Here is a 25946-nt window from a genome sequence, read left to right on the forward strand (position 1 = left end):
TCATATAAAAAAACCCAAGCTTAAGTTGTTGCAAGAGGCGCAAAGAAAAACTTTATATCTTTTTTTTTTTAGATTTGAAACTTGCAAGTGTATATCACTATTTTAGGTTTGATAATTAAATTAAATTAAATGGGACGTTAAGATTTGAATTCTTAATCATTTAATTATTAAAGTTTTGATATAATATTAAAGAATTATATCAATTTAAAATCTTAACCTTAAGTGAAATTTCAATAATAATTTTATATTATTTTTTAACAAAAATTAAAGAAGACAAACCTTAGAGGTGTTACTAAAGGTAAGTCTTGAAGTGGATGGTCATTTCAACCACCTACAAATTGCAAATAACCAGGAAATTTCAGACATTCAAATGGCTTCCAATATTATAAGCTTTTTTTTATTGTAATGTGTGATGATAGTGTGGATTTGATCTTCCTCGAAAATTTGAACTATGAGATATTGGGACAGGTGATGAGATTTGAGGTTTTAATTATAGCGACAAGATAAAGTACTTAATTGAGAAACAAAATTCAAAAGCTTGGACATTGACTCATATAAATTGAAATAGAATATATTAAATACTTTGAAAATAATGCATCCTGAGCTCTGAGAAATTGCAGATAATATTTTTTATGCTGAAAAGTCATGAAGGAAATGCTTCTTATATTAGCAGTCGATTCTTGACGTCACCTATCTTGTGTCGCAAGTTCTTTTTTTGTTAATTTCTCATGGACTTGAGCAATCTAGCCATGATCATGCTCATTTTACTTGTTAAGCAAGATATCCCCTTGATACTATAAATAGGGAGTCCTTTGCAGGATTCTATACTAGGAAAACATAAGAAAAATGACTTGTCTCAAAGCTTCAATGCTGCCATTTCTACTCTGTCTTCTCATTTCATTTTCATGGGTCATATCAGCTCACCCTCGTGAGGATTTTCTAAAATGCCTTTCCCTTCATTTTGAAGACCCCGCTGCCATGTCCAATGCAATTCACACCCCATACAACTCCTCGTATAGCTCTATCTTGCAGTTCTCAATACGGAACCTCAGGTTCAATTCTTCTGAACTAAAACCTCTTGTCATCGTTACACCAACGAATGCATCACACATCCAGGCTGCCATCCTTTGCTCCCAAAGACATAACTTACAAATTAGAATACGGAGTGGCGGGCATGATTTTGAAGGTTTATCTTACATGGCAGCTCTCCCGTTTGTCATAATCGATCTTATCAGTCTACGAGCTGTCAATGTTGATGCAACGAGTAGAACTGCTTGGGTTCAGGCTGGTGCAACACTAGGGGAACTTTATTATAGTATTTCTGAGAAAAGTAGAACTCTTGCCTTCCCAGCAGGTAGTTGCCCTACTATAGGTGTTGGAGGGCACTTTAGTGGTGGAGGACATGGCACCATGGTGCGCAAATTCGGCCTCGCTTCAGATAATGTGATTGATGCTCATTTAATTGATTCTAAAGGCAGGATCCTTGATAGAGCATCAATGGGAGAAGACTTATTCTGGGCCATACGAGGCGGAGGAGGGCAAAGCTTTGGAGTGGTTGTTGCATGGAAAATAAGTTTGGTTGAAGTTCCGTCCACAGTGACTATGTTTTCTGTTTCAAGAACCTTGGAACAAAATGCAACAAAGCTTCTCCATCGGTGGCAATATGTTGCTAATACGCTTCCTGAAGATCTCGTCATCGATGTGCAAGTAACCAGAGTTAATTCAAGTCAAGAAGGAAACACAACAATACAAGCTACATTCTTCTCCTTGTTTCTTGGTGAGGTTGACCAGCTTCTTCCTGTGATGCAAGAGAGCTTCCCTGAGCTTGGTTTGGTAAAAGATGATTGCTTTGAAATGAGTTGGATTGAGTCGGTCTTCTACACTGGTGGATTTACAAGTAATGCATCCTTGGATGTGTTGCTAAATAGGACTCCTCGATCCATACCAAGATTCAAAGCAAAATCTGATTACGTGAAGGAACCTATGCCTGAAATTGCATTTGAGGGGATATGGGAAAGGTTCTTTGAAGAAGACATCGAGGCGCCTACACTTATCCTAATCCCTTATGGGGGGAAAATGGATGAGATTTCGGAGTCTAGCACTCCATTTCCACATAGAGCTGGAAATCTGTACGTATTAGTCTCCAGTGTGTCTTGGAGAGAAGAAAGCAAGGAGGCATCCCGAAGGCATATGGCTTGGATTAGAAGGCTTTACAGTTACTTGACTAAATATGTTTCTAAAAATCCTCGAGAAGCTTATGTGAATTACAGAGATCTTGACCTCGGAATAAATAACCTGACAGGCACCACAAGTTATAAACAAGCAAGCATTTGGGGTCGGAAGTATTTCAAGAACAACTTCGACAGGTTGGTACGCGTCAAGACTGAAGTCGATCCTACCAATTTCTTTAGAAACGAGCAGAGTATCCCATCTCTCTCATCTTGGTGATCAAAGGGAGCTACAAAGATGGGTCAGAACAAGATTAATGCTAATAATAATATTTCTCTTTATGCATCATTTATCATAAGGTTTTTCTTCGTCATCATCGATGAGATTTCGGCACGATCCAATAATATTTAGGCATGCAAGTTAATGACAAAATTTCCCTTTGTGATATTTCAAACAAATTCAATAATATGTTTCTTCTGTTTGCTAAAAATCTTGATTTTCTCCCTGAGAAAAATCAAAAGGGAGGAGTTTAACCTGAGGTCTGTTCTGGGCTTACTTGCTTTACGAGAACTGCAGATTTTCTGCTTGGTAATTTAGAATTCAGAATCACAAAGACAAGAGTTACTGAGGGAAAACTCAGCAATTCAAACGACTAGCAAGATCACAGCTTTTTTAATTTAAATAGTTGAATATGTGTATTTATTTGAATGTCCTTGCAAGTTCAAACTTTTGAAAATGAGGAGATTTGAAGATGTTATTGCAACAAGTAAAGTATCCATTTGAAGTAACAAAATTCAAAAGCTTGGACATTGACTAATCAAAGTTGATACAGGAAATTTTTTATTACTTTGAAAATAGTGCATATGATCTGAATAACATATGCTTTACAAAGACATTGAAGGAACAGCTCCATTTGAGAAACATATAGAAGCATTTTATCTCTATGCAAAAGTCTAGTAGGAAATGCTTCTTTATTAATAGTGCCAATCTTGGACTTTTTCTGCAGATCGTTCTTAACTTTCTAGTGTGAGCTTTTCATGATCGTTCTTATTTTATTGTTCAAAAGAGTAATATAAATTCATTCCCTTTTGAGTTATTGACATGGTAAAATCACTGAAGTTCTATTTTAAAGAAAATGAAACATCTAAGTATAGCTTTCACACAGAACAAATCTGATGAAACAGAGTCGTTGAAGAGTAAAAACAGAGGAAACAGAGTGATTTCAAAAAAAAAAAAAAAGTGCATACATATTTTGTGCTGAATAAATGTGTATTATTTAAGTTGGGCTTAACTAAGATCCACTGAAATTGCATTTTGGGCTATGATAAAAACAATTAGTTTGGCCCATTAATTATCCATCCATATTTTGCTATTTATTTGCTTCAAGTCCTGTTTGGCCCATTAACTAAGATCCACTTAATAAATGACACCCAAATCTCTTTCAAGTGCCTGTTGATTAACGCTGGAGCGCACCCTCTTTTTCAAGTTAAAAGCATATCATTTGATTCTTTGGGTTTGGAAACACAGGTGCAACCGCAGCCATGCCCGTGATAAACAAAATGTCTTCTCGAGTGCTTGTTTGGCAACACAGTGCGCTGCGGTGCAACCATTGTTTTGTTAGCAAATATGTATAAACATGTTTAGAAGTGTGATTGTGGTTATTTTTTAAAGTATTTTTTATTTCAAAACATATTAAAATAATATATTTTTTATTTTTTAAAAATTATTTTTGACATCAACATATCAAAATAATTTGAAAATATAAAAAACATATAAATTTAAAGCAAAATAAAAAATAAATTTTTTTTTAAAATTTTTCAAAAACATTTTTGAAACGTAAAATCAAACAAATGATGCTTTTACTGCGGTGCACATCGTTGCCAAACAGAAGCACCAAACAGTTGCAACTCCATTGGAAGCATATAAAAAAACTTTTATCTTTATGTTGACAAAGAAAAGCTTGTTGTATTTGTTAGCTGAAGATATTAATTTGTTCATATTTATTTTGATTAATAAGTTTAAGTTTGTATCTTATTCTATAGATTTTATAAATTATAACTTCCATCTTTATGGTGATATAATTACCTACATTATTATTTAGTTATAAGCCAATTTACTTGATTGATTGACTGACTTAAAGATTAAAATGCAATTCTACAATTATTCTTAAGCATTTTTAATATTAAAATCTTATAAATTTATCCGGAGGCACGTGAATCCATTAAAATAATATAAATATAAATTAAAATTCATAAAATTTACCAAATAAATACCCACTTAAACTTACTAGTCTAAATAGATATTTTTAAATTTAAAAGCGGTAAATAATTAATAGTAGCTCAATGAGATAAATTGACTTGTAGATAAATAATAATGCAGCTAATTATAACAAGAACCATAAATATATTGGTTACGTTCATAAAATCTACATAACAACTACAAACTTAAACTAACTAATTAAAATGAATCTGAAGAGATATCTTAAGTATAAGAGCATATTAAATTATCAATAAACAATAACGCAACTAAGTATAATAAGAACTATAAGATATAAGTTTTAGTTCATAAAATCCTAATCAAAATGAACTTGAATTGACATTGTTGAATCTATGAGCATGATTGATTAGTACTTAAAAGTGCATTTTTTATCAAGGTTTTATATCATCATTTTGCACTTGAAGTATCAATAACTCCTTAACTAAAGCATGTTTTATAATAACATATCTAATTATATAAGATACCTTTAATTTATGGTAAATGTTCATCTTAAATGCAGGCCTATCACATAAATGAAAGAATTGATTGATGAGTTGAAGTACTGAAATTGAAAGGACAGAAAGATGGCCAAACTTAGAAAAGAGATGTTGATGCAGTCCAAACTGGAACACTGTTCGGTAATCGGGTCATATCTGGAGTTGTAGATCTCGGATTTAGGTCTGCCTTATATGGATGGAAAGCTAAGACATAGGCCTACAACTTTCATGAGGAGTCCAAGATTTAACAAGGCCTTTTGCAAGTCCAAATTGTAGCAACAATGAAGAAGTCCGAATCTGTCCTGCATCCCAGACACTGTTCAGTGTTCAGCCCATATCTCGAGTTCTAGAAGTCCAAATGATCTCAAATTTTTACCCTGGAAAGATGAGACAATTCCCTAGAACTTTCATTATTGAAGTCTATTCAAATTATGACGATTACGTTTTTGGCAGACAAGAAGATAAGAATTGTCACCAAGTCAAGATGTGGCCACCCATTCATCAATTAGTCAACAAATCAATAGTTCCGAATTTTGGCCTATAAAAGGAGGCATTTGCCATGTATTTAGGCATCTTGGTGTTCAGATCAAGATCGTGCTCTTGTTCTCTCTTTATATTTTGTAATGCTTAAGTTTCGCTTATATTAATTTCTTGCTTATGCTTTTCATTTCCTTTCCTTGTTTCTTTATGTTTCTTTCTTTCATTATGTTTAACTAAGTTAATTATGTCAAGGTGAAAAGGGTACACTAATGGTGTAAGAATAAGTATAATATAAACTTAACATGGACCTTAATGTTGGATACTAACATGCTTTATATTTGTTATCTTGTTCACTTTTAATACTTTGCTTGTTAAATGGTTAATCTAGATTTATGTTGTATAACACTTGGTACAACAAATACTTGGCACTTTCATAGCCCATACTGTATGGTATAACCGACACCTGAGCTATGAAAGGAACTTGATTTGTTGTTAACATAAGTTATAATCATGAATGCCTGACAACATTTACAAGTATTAGCATTATTCGAATAAGATAACTAATGTAATCATGTTAACAATTTATAATCTGATTGGAACCTCCTTTGTGTGTGGTTTCCAATTGAATAAAAAGAGTTTATACTATACTTGTTTGAAATACCATTAGTGGATCCTCTAACCTTGACAATTGTTGTTATCATTGTTTAATCCTTACGTTAATCTTCCATCTCAAAGTTCTCATCAACTTCTTCCTCTTCTTCTTCACTATTATTATTATTGTTGTTATTGTTGTTGTTGTATTATTGTTATCTATAATTTATACAATTAACCTCCCTGTGGTTCGACCCCGGTCTTGCCGGGTTATTTATTACTTCGACACTCCTGCACTTGGGAGAAGACATCAATCTTTTGGTCGTGTCAAGTTTTTGACGCCGTTGCCGGGGAGGTAAATTCTTGTACAAATTATAGTATTTATTTTATTTTCTCTTTTTACTTTTCTTGTATCTAACTTTGTTTATTTTGTTTTGTTTCTTTTTCTTTCTTCTTCTTTTTATTCTCTTTTTACACGTGCATGAGAGTGTGGTCACGTACATTAAGTGGTAGACTTTGTAGGGTATCCTCATCATTTTCAGAAAATATGGCCGAAGAAGATAACCAATCGCTTCATAATGTGAATAATGAGAATATTCGGGTTAGAACACTTAGAGACCACATGAATCCCACAAGAACAAGTGCACCCTCATGCATAGTATTTCCACCTGATGCATCTCATTTTAATTTTAAGCCAGACATTATTCAACTTTTACCTTCTTTTCATGGTTTAGATTTAGAAAATCCATACTTGCATTTAAGGGAATTTGAGGAGGTTTGCAACACGTATAATGACTCAAATTGTAGCATGAACACCATTAGGTTAAAGCTTTTTCCTTTTTCATTAAAAGATAAAGCTAAAACATGGCTACAAAATTTGAGACCAGGATCTATTCGTGCTTGGGATGAAATGCAACAACAATTTTTAAAGAAGTTTTTTCCATCTCACAGAACAAACTCTTTCAAAAGACAAATAATCACTTTCACTCAAAAACCAGGAGAAACATTTTACCAATGTTGGGATAGGTATCGAGACTTGCTTAATACTTGCCCTCATCATGGTTTTGAAACATGGAGATTGGTTTCACATTTTTATGAAGGGTTAACTCCTAGAGATAGGCAAATGGTTGAATTGATGGGCAATGGAACTTTTGAGGATAAAGACCCTAATGAAGCCATGGAATACTTAGACTTACTAGCTGAAAATGCGCAAAATTGGGACACTAGAGGAACTTATGAGGCACCAAGTAAAACCCAATCTCATACATCTAGTGGAGGTATGTACAACCTTAGGGAAGATCATGACCTCCAAGCCAAGTTTGCATATTTAGCTAAAAAAGTCGAGACACTAGAATTAAAAAAGAGTGGTCAATTAAAATTTGTTCAAGACATTGCGTGTCAAATCTGTGAAACCAACGAACATTCAACCAATGACTGTCCAACTTTGCCTTCTTTTAAAGAATGTCTCCATGAACAAGCCCATACATTAAACAGTTTCCAAAGGCCCAATCATAACCCATACTCGCAAACATACAACCCTGGTTGGAGAAATCACCCAAATTTCAATTGGAAGAGTGATAACAATAATGCACAAACTTCACAACCACCGTTTCAAGCACACGATAATTTCCAAAATTCTCATGGATATGCACCTCCTTATGCTCCACCTCCTAGAAGAAATCTTGAGGAAACATTGCATACATTCATGGAAAAGCAAGAGGCAATTAACACTCAACTTGCTCAAAGCATGACAGATTTTAAAGATACTCTTGCAAAGTTTACATCTGCTCTCAGTTTCCAAGAGAAAGGTAAGTTTCCATCTCAACCACAACAAAATCCCAAGGGGCAGTACCATATAAATGCAAATAGTTTTGGAAGCCAACACATGGATCAAGCCAAATCAGTCATCACTCTTCGCAGTGGTAAGGTTATTGAAAAACCCATTCTTGAACCTTGTGAGAATGATGATGAGTCAATCTCTGAGGGTAAGGAAGGGGTTGAATCTGATCATTACAAAGAAAAGACTGATCCTCCGCCAGCACTTCCATTTCCTCATGCCATGACCAAACAAAGGAAAGTCAATCACAACTCTGAAATCTTTGAAACTTTCAAACAGGTAAGGATCAATATACCTTTGTTGGATGCTATTAAACATGTTCCTTCTTATGCTAAATTTTTGAAAGATCTGTGCACTGTGAAAAGAAAATTGAATGTGAAAAAGAAAGCCTTTTTAGCCGAACAAGTAAGTGCCATTCTTCAGAACAATAATGCTTTGAAATATAAAGACCCTAGTTGTCCTACAATTTCTTGCTTTATTGGAGAACATAAAATTGAAAGAGCCTTACTTGATCTTGGAGCTAGTGTGAATTTACTTCCATATTCAGTTTTTCAAAGTCTCAATCTAGGTGAGTTAAAACCAACTTCTGTGACTCTTTTACTTGCCGATAGATCTGTAAAAGTGCCTAGAGGAATAGTTGAAGATGTGTTAGTACAAGTCGATAAGTTCATTTATCCTGTGGATTTTATTGTCTTGGATACACAACCTGTTGAAGCATGTAATTCATTTCCTGTTATTTTAGGACGTCCGTTTCTTGCAACTTCTAATGCATTGATTAATTGTAGGAATGGACTGATGAAGCTATCATTTGGAAACATGACATTGGAGATGAATATTTTTAACATTTGCAAACAACCTGGAGATGATAATGATTTACAAGAAGTAGATCTTATTGAAGAATTAGTTCATGGTCAACTTGAATCTACTTTGAGTAAAATTGAGTTTGATGAATCTGAAGATTTACAAATGATTTATTCTCAGGAAGAAATCACGGATGAAAAAGGCACCGAAAATATTAATGCAGATCTTTTGTCAAGAGTGACAACAGATTCGACATCCGACATCACACCAATCGATGATTACTTTCCTAACGAATCCTTACTTCCTCTTAGTTCAATGTCTTGGTTTGCTAAAAATATCAATTTTCTTGCTACAGGAGATTTGCCAACTCATTGGAATACCGAAGATAAAGGTAAGTTTTTGAACGAAGTGAAGAAATTTTATTGGGATGACCCTTACTTATTCGAATATTGTCCTGATCAAATATTTCGAAGATGCATTCCTGACAATGAGGTAAGTAATGTCATTAAACTTTGTCATTCTGAAGCATGTGGGAGTCATTTCTCGTCAAAAAAGACAGCTGCGAAAATCTTACAAAATGGATTTTATTGGCCCACCATGTTCAAGGACACATTCTCGACTCCATTTATTTCCTGGAAAGCTAAGATCAAGATGGAGCGGTCCATTTATTGAGAAACATGTGTATCCTTATAGGGCCTTTGATATTGAGAATCCAAAGAATGACAATGTTTCTAAGGAAAATGGACATCGTTTGAAAGCTTACTTTGATAATTTTCCTAGTGAAAATGAATCCATTGGTTTGAATGATCCTGTAGATAAAGGTTGATTATTTTGTTTTTCTCACATTGTTTTTGTGTTTCCTTTTGGTGTGAATTTTGTTTTGCTAGTCTCTCTCACCCCGGTCAAATGGCGGATAACGGTACTCCGTGACTTCAATCAGTTCTTTCAGTTTCCCATAATAACTGATATTTGTATATATTGTGCAATTCTTGGCTCTTTCTCTCTTCTTTGAATCTCTTCTCCAATTCTCATTTGAAAATGGACACCACTCTTGAAAAATTGAAAAAGTACTTTCCCGCTCTGCCTTAGAATGCGATTACAAAAATTTACCGTGCTAGGTGTGCAAGATTGAGGTTGTTAATGAATCATGGAATTCCTGAAGATATTCGTTGGCTGATTGAAGCAAAGGTCCAATTATCAGGTGAGTCCTCTAATTCTTTCATTTCACACATGCCTGGAACAGGTAAAAGCACTTTTGCAAAGAAACGTCGTGCAAAACGACTGAAAGTCTGTCACCGATGTGCCAGATGGACTTGTAATGCAACATGTCGTTCTTTAGGAATGGTATCTATAAACCGTGAAGATAAAATACAATTCATTAAGGATGGCCTGAGTAAGGGGTCTTTAGATAATCTTTTGTTGGCCCTTGAGACGCATCCTAGTGGAGATGTGCATCGTGCTATTCATGATTTATGGCCCCATTTTCATAAAGAACATGATCGACTTAGTCTTGGGAATCTGACTAAAAAAGACCCTGTTTGCCAGTTTTTAAGAAAACTAGATGGGAAGCCTATCCCCGACCCATAGAGGGCGTTTAAGCCGTTCTTGGACGTAAAACCAAGGGAAGATGTGAGCCACAATCACAACTACCTGTACATACACATGCTTTTTCAAAATAAATAATTAAATAAAGAGAGAGAGAAAGAGTGTGTGAGACTCCAGCTGGTCTACATATAGGGGTATGATTGCATCTTTAATTTCTCATCTATAAAATCTTCTCTTCCTTCCCCTCATTTCTACTCAACCCTTACATTAGACAAATATAGAAGTGTGTAGAAATGGCAGGTCCCTCAAGTTATGACATAAAAAATATTTGTGTTTTCGGTGGATCCAGTCCTGGGAAGGAAATAACATTTTTAGAAGTAGCAAATCATCTTGGTCAGGTCCTAGCTGAGAGAAAGATTCATTTAGTGTATGGGGGAGGCAGCCTTGGGTTAATGGGGGGAGTGTCAATAGCTGCATTTTTAGGAGGTAGTTTTGGGGGTCGTCCCCAAAGCTTTAGCAAAAGGGAACTTCATTGGGAAAACAATTGGAGAGGAACTACAGGTCTCCACAATGTTTGATCGAATGAATACAATGTTTAACCATGTTGATGCCTTCATTGCCTTACCAGGTGGTCTGGGCACATTGGAAGAGATCTTTCATATTTCCTCTTGGGCCCAACTGCACATTCACCATAAACCTATAGGTTTGCTCAATGTTAATGGTTTTTATGATAATTTGTTGTCTTTTCTTAATCAAGCTGTGGAACAGAAATTTCTAACATCTTCGGCACGACAAATCATAATCTCTGCTGCTACTGCTGAACAATTGATTGACCAACTACAATCTTTCACCCCTGTAATTGATCCTTCCATGAGTCGCATAAATTGGTCAACTAAGGAAAGCCGTAAAAAGCTTAGATTGGATTTGAGCCTTCGTTTGTGAATCCTTGTGTCTTTTGGTTTTATTAATAGCATATTATTTTGTGTTGTTATTTCTTATATTTGTTTAAGTGTGTTTCAGGTTTGTCAGTGTTCGTTGTTTCAGGTGATGTCTTCTATACTCTATCTTTCTACCTTAGGACATTGAGGACAATGTCTCGTTTTGGTTGGGGGGAGAGGGTAGTAATATTCAAAAAAAAAAAAAAAAACTAACCAACTAACTGTTTTTGTTTTTAAAAATCATTTGGCAAAACTGTTATTACTAGGATGGCAGAGTAAGGGGGAATTTTATAGACTCTTGAGACGCATCTTAGTAAACATTTTCTAATGGTTATTTGCAATATTCATAACAAGGCCTATTAGAATACTTCTTGAAATATTCAGGTTTACAAACTCTCGCATTGTTATCACTTGATTCTGCTCATATACTCATTTAACAAGTATTTTTAAACCTTCATTTTCACACACACACTTTAACATATGATTGTGGGTTGCATATTGGATTATTACATTATTTATGTTCTTTTGTTAAAGGTAACAACTAAGGGATAAGGATAGTATATAATTTTCAAAAAAAAAAAAAAATTGATAATATTGATGATAATAAAAACGTAGATAAGTTTGGTTTCGTAGCCTCCCTAACCTAAGCAATTAAGCCCGAAGGGGTGTTTTAACACCTAATACCCTAAAGTCAACTGACTTGGGAGCTATTGGCCCAAAGCTTGTTACATGGGTTAAGGAGAAAAGCTTAAGGGAATCAAACATTGCACTATCTACGTATCAGTATCTGCAACCCGAGTTACTAAGCTCGTAGGGGTGTCTCAACACCTAATGCCCTAAGACCAACTGGTTTGGGAGTCATTAGCCGAAAGCTCATTACATGGGTTAAAGATGCATTGTGTTTTAAGTATATGTATATATATTGAAAAAAAAAAGAGACAAAAAAAAAGGAAAAAAAAAAGAAAAAAAAGAGGAAAATAATAATCCCAACCCAAGGAAGTTAACCTTAAACATTAGAACAAAATATTGTTTTCTTCCAATAAAAGCCTCATCATCTATGTTTTCATACATTGAGCACATAACAAGGAAGGTTTATTAATATTTTGTTTAAGAGCTATTGAGCAGATATATAAAATTTAATGAGAGTTTGTTTATCTGGATAGATTAATGGAAGTTGAACGATGAATGACTTGCTTTGTGAAAATTTGCAAATTGTTTTTTTTTATTTTAACGCTTTGATTACTAGGGACTAGTAATAAGCTGGTTGGGGGGTGTGATTAGTACTTAAAAGTGCATTTTTTATCAAGGTTTTATATCATCATTTTGCACTTGAAGTATCAATAACTCCTTAACTAAAGCATGTTTTATAATAACATATCTAATTATATAAGATACCTTTAATTTATGGTAAATGTTCATCTTAAATGCAGGCCTATCACATAAATGAAAGAATTGATTGATGAGTTGAAGTACTGAAATTGAAAGGACAGAAAGATGGCCAAACTTAGAAAAGAGATGTTGATGCAGTCCAAACTGGAACACTGTTCGGTAATCGGGTCATATCTGGAGTTGTAGATCTCGGATTTAGGTCTGCCTTATATGGATGGAAAGCTAAGACATAGGCCTACAACTTTCATGAGGAGTTCAAGATTTAACAAGGCCTTTTGCAAGTCCAAATTGTAGCAACAATGAAGAAGTCCGAATCTGTCCTGCATCCCAGACACTGTTCAGTGTTCAGCCCATATCTCGAGTTCTAGAAGTCCAAATGATCTCAAATTTTTACCCTGGAAAGATGAGACAATTCCCTAGAACTTTCATTATTGAAGTCTTTCAAATTATGACGATTACGTTTTTGGCAGACAAGAAGATAAGAATTGTCACCAAGTCAAGATGTGGCCACCCATTCATCAATTAGTCAACAAATCAATAGTTCCGAATTTTGGCCTATAAAAGGAGGCATTTGCCATGTATTTAGGCATCTTGGTATTCAGATCAAGATCGTGCTCTTGTTCTCTCTTTATATTTTGTAATGCTTAAGTTTCGCTTATATTAATTTCTTGCTTATGCTTTTCATTTCCTTTCCTTGTTTCTTTATGTTTCTTTCTTTCATTATGTTTAACTAAGTTAATTATGTCAAGGTGAAAAGGGTACACTAATGGTGTAAGAATAAGTATAATATAAACTTAACATGGACCTTAATGTTGGATACTAACATGCTTTATATTTGTTATCTTGTTCACTTTTAATACTTTGCTTGTTAAATGGTTAATCTAGATTTATGTTGTATAACACTTGGTACAACAAATACTTGGCACTTCCATAGCCCATACTGTATGGTATAACCGACACCTGAGCTATGAAAGGAACTTGATTTGTTGTTAACATAAGTTATAATCATGAATGCCTGACAACATTTACAAGTATTAGCATTATTCGAATAAGATAACTAATGTAATCATGTTAACAATTTATAATCTGATTGGAACCTCCTTTATGTGTGGTTTCCAATTGAATAAAAAGAGTTTATACTATACTTGTTTGAAATACCATTAGTGGATCCTCTAACCTTGACAATTGTTGTTATCATTGTTTAATCCTTACGTTAATCTTCCATCTCAAAGTTCTCATCAACTTCTTCCTCTTCTTCTTTACTATTATTATTATTGTTGTTATTGTTGTTGTTGTATTATTGTTATCTATAATTTATACAATTAACCTCCCTGTGGTTCGACCCCGGTCTTGCCGGGTTATTTATTACTTCGACACTCCTGCACTTGGGAGAAGACATCAATCTTTTGGTCGTGTCAATGATAAATAATCAAAAGTAGCTCAATCGAGTAAATTGGCTCATATATAGCTAAACAATGATGCAACTATTTATAACAAGGACCATGAAGATAGAAGTTATAGTTTATAAAATCTACAAAACAAGATACATACTTACTAATCAAAATCAATCTAAATAAATATCTTCAAATCAATAAACAATAATGTAACTAATTGCAAAAAGAACCATAAAGACACAAGTTAGAGTTTCTAAAATTCTTTAGAACATATACAAACTTAAACTTACAAATCAAAATGAACTTGAGCATATCTTTGAATCTAAGAGTATAATAAATAACAAATGTTCATTGTGCAATTTAAATCCTAGCTACTTCAACTCATTTTAATGTATATCATAATAAATAAAAGAAAATTTAGATAAGAAGAGAACAATTAGAGTGAGTTAGTAGTTCAGCTGAAATAATCAAGTGATAGGGAGTCAACCAGGGGAGAGGACATCCTTAGTTTAAATCTTGCCTCTTGCATTTCTCAACCTACATGTAAGTGTGCGATCAACTCGGGGCTTCGAGTTGATGGGCTTTCCCTCATGGTTTGACTCTTAGGAGTGGTCATCCACTCGTTGATCGCATCAGGAGCATGTCCATGATATATATATATATATATATATATATATATATATATATATATATATATATATATATATATATATATATAAGAACAATTAATCTCACGGGCAATGATGTTATGAATGCTTAAGGATGTAATGTAATCAAACAAATATTTTAGTTGATTTTATAATAATCTATGTAAAAAAATTTTAAAATAAAAAATATATAATAATATTTCAATTAATAAAAATCTCTTTAAGTTATTTACTTGATGAATATGAACAAATAGCAATGCCTTCTTTCTTTGTTGTTTGCATGTATTTAACAAAATTCAATACCTTGATAGTGTTTCTTTTTCTTTTGCTTTTCCTTTTAGAAAAAAACTTACCACACTTTTATTATTGTTTAGATATAAGCCAATTTGTCTAATTGAGCTACTATTGATTATTTACAATGTTCCTAAGTTCGAAGATGTGTGCTCATATTCATTGTTGTTATCCATTTTTGGACCCAGCCCAAAGAAGAGGGGGCCAAGCCGTGGCCAGACCTAAAAGAAGAGGGGTACCGGCCGGCCCCAAAATGGGCCAAGTTGTGGCCGGACCCAAAGAGAAGAGGGGTCCTGGCCGGCCCTGGCTAGACCCAAAAGAAATAGGCAATTGGGTCGAGGCTCGACCCAAGGAGAAATGGGTCCTGCCACCCCAAAAGGAGTGGGTCTTGACCGGACCCAAAGGCATTTGGGCTGAGGCTCGACCCAAGGATAAATAGGTCCTGCCACCCCAAAAGGAGCGCGTCTCAGCAGGACCCAAAGGCAATTGAGCTGAGGCTTGACCCAAGAAGAAATGGCTCCTGCCACCCCAAAGAAGTGGGTCTCGTCCGGCCTCAAACCAATGTTCTACACGCAACGAACCCTGCAAACCATTCCCGCTAGTTTTTCATCTTTGGTCCAAAGGCAATGGCTTTGAACACCTCTATGCCAGCTGTGGAAGAACGCAGAGGGGAGCCACACCATCATTTAATGGTTGGGATTCTACACGTGGAGAATAATTACTAAGATCACATAATCAATCAGAATATTTTTTTTCCTAATTTGCTTTATTTGATTGCAAGTCACCCAAGATTTTATCGTAGATTAGTGTATTTTGTTTCCTAAATAAATCTGTGTAGAGGCTATATAAGCCTCTTGGGCTTACCTAAAAAAGAAGAAGGAAGAGGCACAGAGGGAGAAAGGAGAGAATCAGTAGAGAGAGACAGAGGAAGAAAGTAGAGAACCAAAAACAAGCGAACGAAAAAGAGAGAAAACTAGAGAGAACAGGAAAAACCCAGCAACACGCAGAGAAGAAAAACAGAAGCGTTGTCCAGAGCACGTCATCATCTTCGACTTCGTTCCCTCCTCCAGGTATGTTTTTCTCATCCTTGTACATGCAGACATATTGTTGCATTTTTTACTGTTCAAGTGAATTATAATTCACTTGAACAGTAAATAAAGATGCATGCGTGAGGATGATCATGCATGCATCTTACAGTCATTCGGGTCACTAGCCTGGGCTAGTGACCAGATCCAGCTGGCTGGGTCCAGCGCAACCACATGGGCCGAGCTGGACCTAGCCTAAAAGAGTGAGATTGTTTTTTTTCCATGTATTTGTTATGATTTGTGTTTTTTTTATTTGTAAAAATATAAATCTGGTATTAAAATACTCGTTCTTTTTCTATGAAATTTTGCAAAAATATATACACCAAAATAAAATAAAAAACGCTTTGTTTTCATGCATGCGGCCAATACCCTAACATTGTTTTGAACGTTCCTTTTGTCACACGTGTGCGACGTCCCGACGATCGTCCACCCTCAAGGAAAAATGTAATGGTTTATCTGGCACAAATGTGGAAAGACAAGGAATTCGTGTCTCTTATCTGTGGAAAATTTGAATGGGAGTCGCCACCTAGTATTCTGGTCACTAGGAACCCTAACTGGTCTTAGAGATCGAGTACGGAGACTTGTTGCGTAAAAAAAGGTATTAGCACCCCAACTACGCCCTACCTAAGGTAAACTGCATTGTTTTGTTGTCTGATAAAATCTAAAGTCTTGTTGTGGTTTCTAATTTTCAGTCTGTCTATGGTTCAAGAAAAAGTCCTCCTCTGTAAGGAGATCCTTATCTTATCGGGTAAAAACCTAATGGTTCTATGTCGTCAAAAAGAAACTACCTTTTTAATATCGGGAATACGTTTTACATATAAATTTATAATCCCTGATATTAAAACAAAACAAAATAAATTTTTTGTTATTTTTGAAATTTTGGCCAATGTTCTCTTGACTTTAATAAACTGGTTATTAAAGCCAAAATGCATGCTAAAATATTTTTTTCTAGTGTATGAAAAACACAATATGATTTTTTTTTAGCTTTGAGACATTTGGTCGTATGCACAAAAATATATTTTTTTTTTTCTAAATGTTTTGTATTTTTAAAAGTTTTGACGAAAACCGGGTATTTTAATACCCGATTTGTATTGTTACGGTGTATTTAATTGGAATGGGCCAGCACGGCCGAACATAGAAAATGAAATGGGCCAGCACCGGCCTAAAAGATTATAATTGGCTGGTTACTATGCACAGCATAGTAACCAGCCAATTATTTTCATCTTGCTGCAGAATGTGAATTGCTCACGTTCTGCATGCAAATGAATGAAAACAGCAAAATGGAGTAGGGAAGGAGAGAAGATTACCTGGTGTGAAGGGCGATGGTTGCTGTCATCTGCGGTGGCTGGCGGTGGCGGAGACGGTGCCGGCGATTACGGTTTTCACCGGTTCTTCCCTTGCTTTCATTATCTCTCTCTGTTTTCTATTTTTTTTCTTCTATTCTTCTTCTTTCTCTTTTAGTTTTTTTTCTCCTTCGGTCTCCCCGACTTTCTTTGCTCTCTTGTCTCGGTCTCCTTTCTCTTGTGTTCTCTTGGCCTCTCTTTTTTCTCGTCCTTTTCCCCCCTGTTTTTATAGGCAAAAAATAGGGGAGAGAGACCGGGGCGGTGCAGCGTGTTGCCGCCCCTCCACCGCCCTTCCAACACGTGGAAAGTTTTTGGGCAAGTTCGTCCTTGGTCGACGTCTTTTTGATGTTTTTTTAGAGGGAGAAGTCAGTGAAAACAAGGGGAAGAAAAAATCTTCTTCTTCCCCTACTTCGTGCGTCTAGGGGAAGAAGAAGACTCACAGTGTCGTTCAAAACGACACCGTTTCGGTCCCTACTTTTTTTTTTTCGTGAACAGTGCATGAAACGGTGTTGTTTTGGACAAAACACATCATTTCATTTAAAAGGAAAATGTGGTAAAAAAATGTCAAAGTTCACATTGGTCCTCAATTTGTGATTTGTTCAATCAAGTCCTCAATTGCAATTTTGATTTAAAAAACAATGCAATTGCATCCCTACCAAAAATCAAACAGCGACCCCGAAGTTGGCCGCCTTTTTTACTTTGGTCTTTGGTTTTGAATTAGTGCAATTTGACCCTCAATTGATCAATAAACTTCTAATTTCTTCAATTTGACCCCTGATTCAATTTTAATTACAGCCCCTATATTTACGTGTCTTTTCCAGTTTGGTCCTTGGTTTTGGATTTCTTCGATTAAGTCCCTAATTGGCCATCAAACTTCAATATTTATGCAATTGAACCCCTAATTTGATCAAATTAACTCTCAAAAATTATTATTTGACCTCAGAACTTTAATTTCTTCCAATTAAAGCCTAAATTGACTTCAAAATCAATTTTCTTGTAATCAAACGCTCTATAAATTCAATTAAACCTTCAATAAAATTTAATTGAGTCCATAAACATCTAATTTTAGACTTTTCTTCCTCAAATTGAATTTTCTTTGTCAACAAGGCTCTCATCAGTCAATAAAATATTGTCAAATTTTAATTTTTGATTTTTTGAACCTCCTCAACCAATTTTGACCATTTTCTGAGTGTTCTGGCATCCTCTTTTCATTGCTATTATTTTTTTATAATATTTTTGATTTTTTTTGTATTTATTTATTTATTTTTCTTTTCAATTTTTTTCCTTTTTGCGCGGGGACCCAAAAATAGGTTATGACACCTTTTTTTTTTAAAAAAAACAAATATTCCAAGTTTAAAAGAAAATGTGTTTTAGCATGGATTTCTTAAATACAAAAATTATTTTCTTGCATTATGAATTTTACAACATGTTTGTAAATTTCAAAGGGTGTTGGCCAATATTCCAAAAATATAAAAATCTTATTTTTGGGGAATTCATCTATTATTCACTGTTAATATTTGGATAAAGAAATCCTAAATGGGTGAATATCCAAAATATTATTGGGAATAACTTGTTATTATTCACTGTTAATGTTTGGATAAAAAAACCAATTGGTTAATATCCAAAATATTTTTCTAGGAATAATAAGTCATCACACATCCTTGAAAAAAGCCTCAATTATAATTAGGAACATTTCAATTTTTAGCTCCACGGTTTACGAGCCGTGAAAATATGAATCAAGCACAGATTTCTAGAGATCTGCATTGATTCTTCTTTGTACTTTATAGACATATTCAAAGTATAATCCACATTGGCCAAGGGTTCTTTCTTTTTAGACTTTGAGCCTGAGTTTGTTCATCGTAGCAAACTTACCCTAGGAAAACTGATGGGATTAGAAAACATCAACACCATAGCAATTATAAGGCAAACCAAACACCAACTAACTTACCTTAGGTAGGGCGTACTAGGGGTGTTAAAACCTTTTCTTTACACAACCAGTCCCTTGCCTTAGAATCTCTAAAGACCAGTTAGGGTTCCTAGTGACCATAATACTAGGTGGCGACTCTCTTTTTCACAAAACAAAGACCCCGACATTCATTCCCCGCTTTGGGAAGGGTCGCCGCGACGTCGAGTGCGACATTCTTTTTAATTAGTAAGTTTAAGTTTGTATCTTGTTTTGAAGATTTTTATAAACTGTAAATTATATCTTTATGATTTTTGCTATAAATAGTTGCATTATTGTTTATTTATAAGCCAATTTACCTGATTGAGCTACTATTGGTTATTCACTTTTGGATATAAAGATATCTATTTAGATTCATTTTCATTAGTAAGTTTAAGTTCACATCTATTATAGATTTTAAAACTATAACTTGCACATTTTTTGTTCAAGTTAAAATTAGTTGTATTATTGTTTATAGATTATTTAACATGCTTATAGATTCGAAGATATTTGTTCATATTTATTTTCATTAATAAATTTAAGTTCATATCTTGTTACTCTGATTTTATAAATTATAACTTACATCCTTATGGTTCTTGTTATAATTAGTTGCATTATTATTTAGCATTAAGCCAGATTACCTGACTAGACTATTTCTAGATTTTAAAAAATTAGTTATGTAGATTTGAAATGCAACTTGTATTATTGTTTTTCTTGTTATATTCAGTTGCATTATTGTTTATTCATTATTTAATATGCTCTTATATTTGAAGATATCTATTCGGATTCATTTTAATTAGTACATTTAAGTGCGTATCTGTTGTAAAGATTTTGTTAACTAAAACTTATATCCTTATAGTTCTTATTATAATTAATTACATTGTTGTTTATTGATAATTTAATACACTTTCATATTCGAAGATATCTCTTCATATTCATTGTAATTAATAAATTTAAGTTCATATTTATTTATATATTTTATGAACCGTAACCAATATCCTTATGATTCTTGTTATAATTAGTTGCATTATTATTTAGCTATAAGACAATTTACCTGATTGATCTACTATGGATTATTTACTGCTCTTAGATTTAAAAATATCTATTTAGATTTATTTTGGTCGTTAGGTTTAACTGCTAATCTCTTTTGTAGATTTTATGAATTGTAACTTATTAAAAATGGTTAAGGACAAGTGTAGAACTACATTTGAATCTTTAGGCCAGTCAATCTTATGAAAGTAATTATTTTATTTTTTTGTCAAAATATTCACCTTATTTAATTTGTGGGAAAATACATGAAAGTGTGATGATTATGTTTTATCTTTAAAAAAAAAACATAACTAAGGTATTGAATTTTGTGAAGTATGTGCAAACAAGAAATAAGAAGCTAAAGACATTGAATTCTTCTACTACATTATCATAATATCAACCTAAATCTTGTTTAATTACATTATGCCTTTAAGAATTTACAACATCATGGTGTGTGGCATTGATTCTTCTCTTCTCATTTCCATTTTCCTCTATTTTTATGATTTATTTTCATCATAGTTAAAGATAGATAGTTTCTAAATTGCTCAATAAATAGTTCTATAATAACAATGTCAGCTGTTTTGTATGATAGCCATTTATGGTATATATGTGATTACCACCAACTACAAATCTGTATATTTTATTTTTGAATGGTGTAATTTGTTGCATGTCTAGTGACAAATGTCAGTTTCTTGCTTAATCTTGGCCTATATATAGTCCCGTCGGTTTGCCATTTTACAGCACAATAACCCTTTTTTCCCCCTTCCCTAGAGCCTCCCTCCACTCAAGAGTTTCTCTAAGTTTGTTCCTTTCTTTACTTTCAGAATGGCTAGCACTCCCTTGCGCCAACAACTTAGCATCATGAGGCAATCATTCTTTGACGAGGTCTTTCTTCACCAGTGAACAACTTCAAAGTCATTTCTGTTTTTTTTTTCTTTTTATGAAATCCACAAATCACGAAGATTACACTAACATGCATGTTGGTTCTTGCAGGGACTTCTGGATCAAGGACAAGTGAGTTATCTTGAGACTCTTGAAAATGAAGATGATCCTGACTTCATTGAAAATGTTTTTACCATGTTTTTAAGGGATTCATCTAGATATATTGCTTCTATCGAGAAGGCTTTGTGAGTAGAGTATTGTGCATGTTTCTGCAGTTTTCTTTTCTTTCTTTACTTTCAATATTACTGACAACCCCAGATGATTATCCTTTTTGTTGTGTTAATCTGTTTAGGGAGACAACCCCAGTTGATCGTCTCGTCATGGAAAGAATGATGTATCGACTTAAGGGTAGCAGTGCTAGGTAGGGGAAAATGTATTTGACAATGAATTACCAAAATATTGTCTTCTTATATGGTATTTCATGATCATAACAAATTTCTTGTAGCATTGGCGCGTCAAAAATCAATGATGAGAACAATAAACTCAGAAAACTTTTCCATGAAGGGGATTTGGAAAGGTAAGATTTATATTTCTTTATAACTTTTAAAATACCATAGCTAATGTTTCATGTAAAAACCAAAATATATTAAATTATTTCTAAAAAAATGTTATAGTGGCAAGGCAGCTCTCCAAAAACTGAAGGCAGAACATGTCAATTTCAAGGAAAAACTTTCTGTTTATGTCGGGGTAATTTTCTCACGCTAATAATTTCTATTTCAATTTATGAATTACCCACAATTTTTCTTATATGTTCTTATTCATTTTCTTCTCTTTTTTCAGATGTTGAAGCAAGCCAAGCTCTCTGAATATTGACCCAAAACTTCCACCAAAGCAGAAAATCTCCGGAGATGTGGTTCAGTGATTCGTGTGGGGGAAAATTAAATCCATGGATTTAATGTTGCTTTATGGTCATGGGTTTTCTTCTAAGTATGTCGTTAGTCAAGCCTTTTATCATTAGTTTAGTAGATTAATAGAATCTAGATATCTTGTGTCTTCTCTTTGTAGAGAAAAGATAAACAAGAAATCAGATTTTATGTATTATCATCATATCTATAATAAAGATTCATGATCTCTTTCTAAAAGGAAAAAAAATTATTTTGACACGTTAAAATCTAATATCGACACGATGCGAATTGGTTGATTTTACGTGTTTAAATTTTATAATAATTTTTATTGCACCAATCTTTAAAATGCAATTTTTAGTACAGTTTTTCAAAATAAATTATGTAATGTTTTTGAAAAATCACATAAAAATTCCTAAAGAAGAAGTTGACATTATTTTTTCCTTGACTTGTAGCAATTTTTTACATTGTTCTGTCCTCGATAGAAGCAGATAGAAGCATGAACGTATGTTATATATAAATGGTGAGTTTGTAATGCTTAATGATAGTATCGATCACAAAGGATATAAGCGTTCTACAATCCTTCAAAAAGGCAAACAATTTTCATTATAGAGGGAAACAGGGCTAAGTGATATGTTATTATTTGGTAATATGTTTTTTTCCCCAGAAATGAATCCTTGCTTTGAAAATCAAATTTTATTTTTGCATTTTTTTTTTATAAAAAAGAAACATCACGTCATGAAAGAAAATAAAAAAGATTTCTTCCTTGAATTCTTCACTGTGTTGTAACTCATTTATATGGTTTCTTGAGTCACCTTGTTCTCAAGATATACAAGTGATATCACGATAGTAAGTACAAAAAGACAAAAGATAGATTAAAATAGGGTTAAAGCATAAAAAAATTCTAAAATATTTTTATATATAGGCTAGAAAAACCAACCTAGACTAGAAATAATAAAAAAGAAAATAACATAACATAAAAAAAAACCTAGAAAAAAAAAAGCCAAAACAACAATTTCTAGGCTTTATTTTAAAAGATTTATCCCACTAAACAATGAAAATATTTGTTAAATCATCCGCATAGTCTATATAAAATATATATAACTGCTCATAATCTCAATTTTTAACTTATTTATATGATTTTAATGGATTCTTGACTATAGATAAGTTTAAGGGACTTTATTTTTAAGAATACTTACAAATCAATTGTAGAATTGTATTTGTCAATTAATCTCACTAAAGTTTAGAAAACAAAATAAAAATTAATCTCACTAAATTTTAGACAAAAAATAAAAAAATATTGAATAATCAAAATCAAATTAGACTTTTATGATTAAGAACTTTTTGGTATAATTATGTATTTTTTTGTGTTTATTATCTTTTTTTTTGGTATTATTTTCATCTACGTTAAATATGAAAATTCAGAATTTCCTACGATATACGTTGGTAATAAGACGCTCAAAAGATTTAGATAGCTAAATTTTTATTAAATGCTCTTTACAGCCAAGTAAAATTTTCAATTTATGTGCTTCATAGGATAAAGATATAGAGAATACTTCACAAGATGAAATAATTTGTTTCTCAATTAAAAAAATCACTAGGGCATGTCTTGAAACGTATAACTAAACCACAAATTAATTGAGAACATGGAAGATCATTCTCCACCATCTCCATAAAATTCCAAATAGCAAGAAAAGTTGAAAATCATCTAATTAATAAAATTGTTTTTCTCTTTGGATTATCTAAAATTGGTCAAAGGACTCTTTGAATTTGTTTGATTGGAGCTTCATATTTTTTTCAAATGTGACTTTTAACAAATTTCTAGTGAAATGGGTGAGAAATGAAGAGGTTTCGTGGGAGAAAGATACTGACTTGTGGTAGTATGAGGACAAGGTGCAAGATTATCTCGTTTCGATTCCGACAAGGGCGTCATAATTTTTAGGTGGGGGTGGTTTGTCATAGTCCTAGGCGCGAGGGCGCGCCAACAAGAACACTGCTGGGATCTCAGCAGCATGCATGGGCAGAGGCAGATTCGGCAGTAGTGCATAACGGGTGCATGCAAACATCGGCATCATGTTCAGCATGACTTTATACTTGGATAGAGGGTTGTCCAAAATGTGCAGAAGCACAACTAGGTTGGCAAAGAGGGCTTAGCTGACTGGCTTGAAGGTCTGGGAGGTGGCAGACCAAGGGAAGTTATAATAGGGCGGTTGGAGATAGTTTTTCGGCGGTTACTGTTTTGTCCAAACTGTCCAATTGTATAGATCTGTCTAGGGGTGATAGTTTTATATGTAACTTCCACGTTCTCTTGTGATAAAAGAGGACTGATGATGTTTAGCAAGCAAGCAGAATTGTGCATTGCACACACAAATAGTTTTGTGTATCCTTTGTTTCGGAATTAATTAGTAAATTGTGTTTGCGATTCTGAATTCTAAGACTAGTGTTGTTGTTATTTGTCTATTGCTTGAAAGGCTTCGGGGAAAGTTCTTTGGGTGTGTGAAACACCTTAGTGGATAGGCTAAACACGAGTTGAAATTGTGAGGAAGGTTGAGTTTAGTGTGGGACCAGACAGCCGCACTGGGAGTAAAATCTTGTCAAAATTTTATCCCCGTGTCAAGTATGAAGGGTTATTTTAATTAGGTCCCTCCTAAATTTTTATTATTTTATTTATGACCCCTAGTTCTATATGTTTTAATTTTGGTCCTTGTAACTCATATAATATTTCTTGTATTACTACATTTGAAATAATAATGGATATTGTATGTTGAAAAGCAACTATTTTGTGTTAGTTTTTGGAATTCCTGTAAAGATTTCTTTTCTTCAATGATCTATATGCAATTAGTTTTATTATTGTTTAGATATAAACCAATTTATCTTATTGAGCTACTACTAATTATTTTCAATATTCTTAGATTCAAAGATATCTGCTCATATTCATTTTAATTAGTAAGTTTAAGTTCATATCTTGTTTTGTAGATTTTATGAACCGTAAATTTTATCTTTATGGTTTTTGTTATAAATAGTTATGCTATTGTTTATTTATAAGCTAATTTACTTGATTGAGCTACTACTGATTATTTACTATACTTTTGAGTAAAAAGATATCGATTCAAATTCATTTTTATTAGTAATTTTAAGTTCGTATCTATTGTATAGATTTTAGGAACTATAACTTGTATATTTCTGGTTATTGTTATAATTAGTTGCATTATTGTTTAATGATTATTTAACATGTTTTTAGATTCAAAGATATTAATTTGTTCATATTCATTTTGATTAATAAGATTAAGTTTTTATCTTATTCTTTAGATTTTATAAATTATAACTTATATATTTATGGTTCTTGATATAATTAATTGTGTTATTATTTAGTTATAATTAAGTCAATTTACTTGATTGATTGTTTGACCTAAATATTCAAATGCAATTCTACAAATATCCTTAAGCATTTTTAATATTAAAATCTTATAAACTTATCTAGAGGCACTCGAGGACTCAAGATTCCATTAAAACCATATAAATATAAGTTACAATTCATAAAATCTACAAAAGAGATACTCACTTAAACTTACTAATAAAAATAGATATTTTTAAATTTAAAAGCGGTAAATAATTAATACTGGCTCAATGAGGTAAATTGGCTTGTAGCTAAATAATAATACAACTAATTATAACAAGAACCATAAATATATTGGTTACGGTTCATAAAATCTATATAACAAATACAAACTTAAACTAACTATTTAAAATGAATCTGAAGAGATATCTTCGAATCTAAAAGCATATTAAATTATCAATAAACAATAACGCAACTAAGTATAATAAGAACTATAAGATATAAGTTTTAGTTCATAAAATCTTTAGAACAGGTTGCATGTAAACTTATTGAACTGGCATTATGAAATCTAAGAGTATGGTAAATAATCAA

General features: G+C 33.1%; 2 protein-coding genes across 2 annotated transcripts; both read left to right on the forward strand.

Moving 5' to 3' along the window:
• Positions 1 to 832: 832 nt before the first annotated feature.
• On the forward strand, positions 833 to 2659 carry LOC7480418 (tetrahydrocannabinolic acid synthase). The gene has a single exon (XM_002299009.4). The coding sequence runs from the start codon at positions 847 to 849 to the stop codon at positions 2446 to 2448; it is 1602 nt and encodes a 533-aa protein (XP_002299045.1). The 5' UTR covers positions 833 to 846; the 3' UTR covers positions 2449 to 2659.
• Positions 2660 to 21059: 18400 nt separating this feature from the next.
• LOC18096032 (pseudo histidine-containing phosphotransfer protein 2) lies at positions 21060 to 21989 on the forward strand. Its single transcript, XM_006370717.1, has 6 exons — positions 21060 to 21119; positions 21228 to 21361; positions 21469 to 21537; positions 21622 to 21693; positions 21791 to 21863; positions 21957 to 21989. The coding sequence occupies exons 1-6, from the start codon at positions 21060 to 21062 to the stop codon at positions 21987 to 21989; spliced, it is 441 nt and encodes a 146-aa protein (XP_006370779.1).
• The last annotated feature ends 3957 nt before the right edge of the window (positions 21990 to 25946 follow it).

Source organism: Populus trichocarpa, chromosome 1 (genome assembly GCF_000002775.5).
Source record: "Populus trichocarpa isolate Nisqually-1 chromosome 1, P.trichocarpa_v4.1, whole genome shotgun sequence".
NCBI lineage: Eukaryota > Viridiplantae > Streptophyta > Magnoliopsida > Malpighiales > Salicaceae > Populus > Populus trichocarpa.

Bases quoted from the DNA above. Each gene is read 5' to 3' on its own strand.
- LOC7480418 (XM_002299009.4), top strand. From the start codon at position 847: ATGACTTGTCTCAAAGCTTCAATGCTGCCATTTCTACTCTGTCTTCTC.
- LOC18096032 (XM_006370717.1), top strand. From the start codon at position 21,060: ATGGCTAGCACTCCCTTGCGCCAACAACTTAGCATCATGAGGCAATCA. The intron at 21,362-21,468 runs GTGAGTAGAGTA...TAATCTGTTTAG, and splicing joins GCTTCTATCGAGAAGGCTTT to GGAGACAACCCCAGTTGATC. The intron at 21,538-21,621 runs GTAGGGGAAAAT...AATTTCTTGTAG, and splicing joins CTTAAGGGTAGCAGTGCTAG to CATTGGCGCGTCAAAAATCA.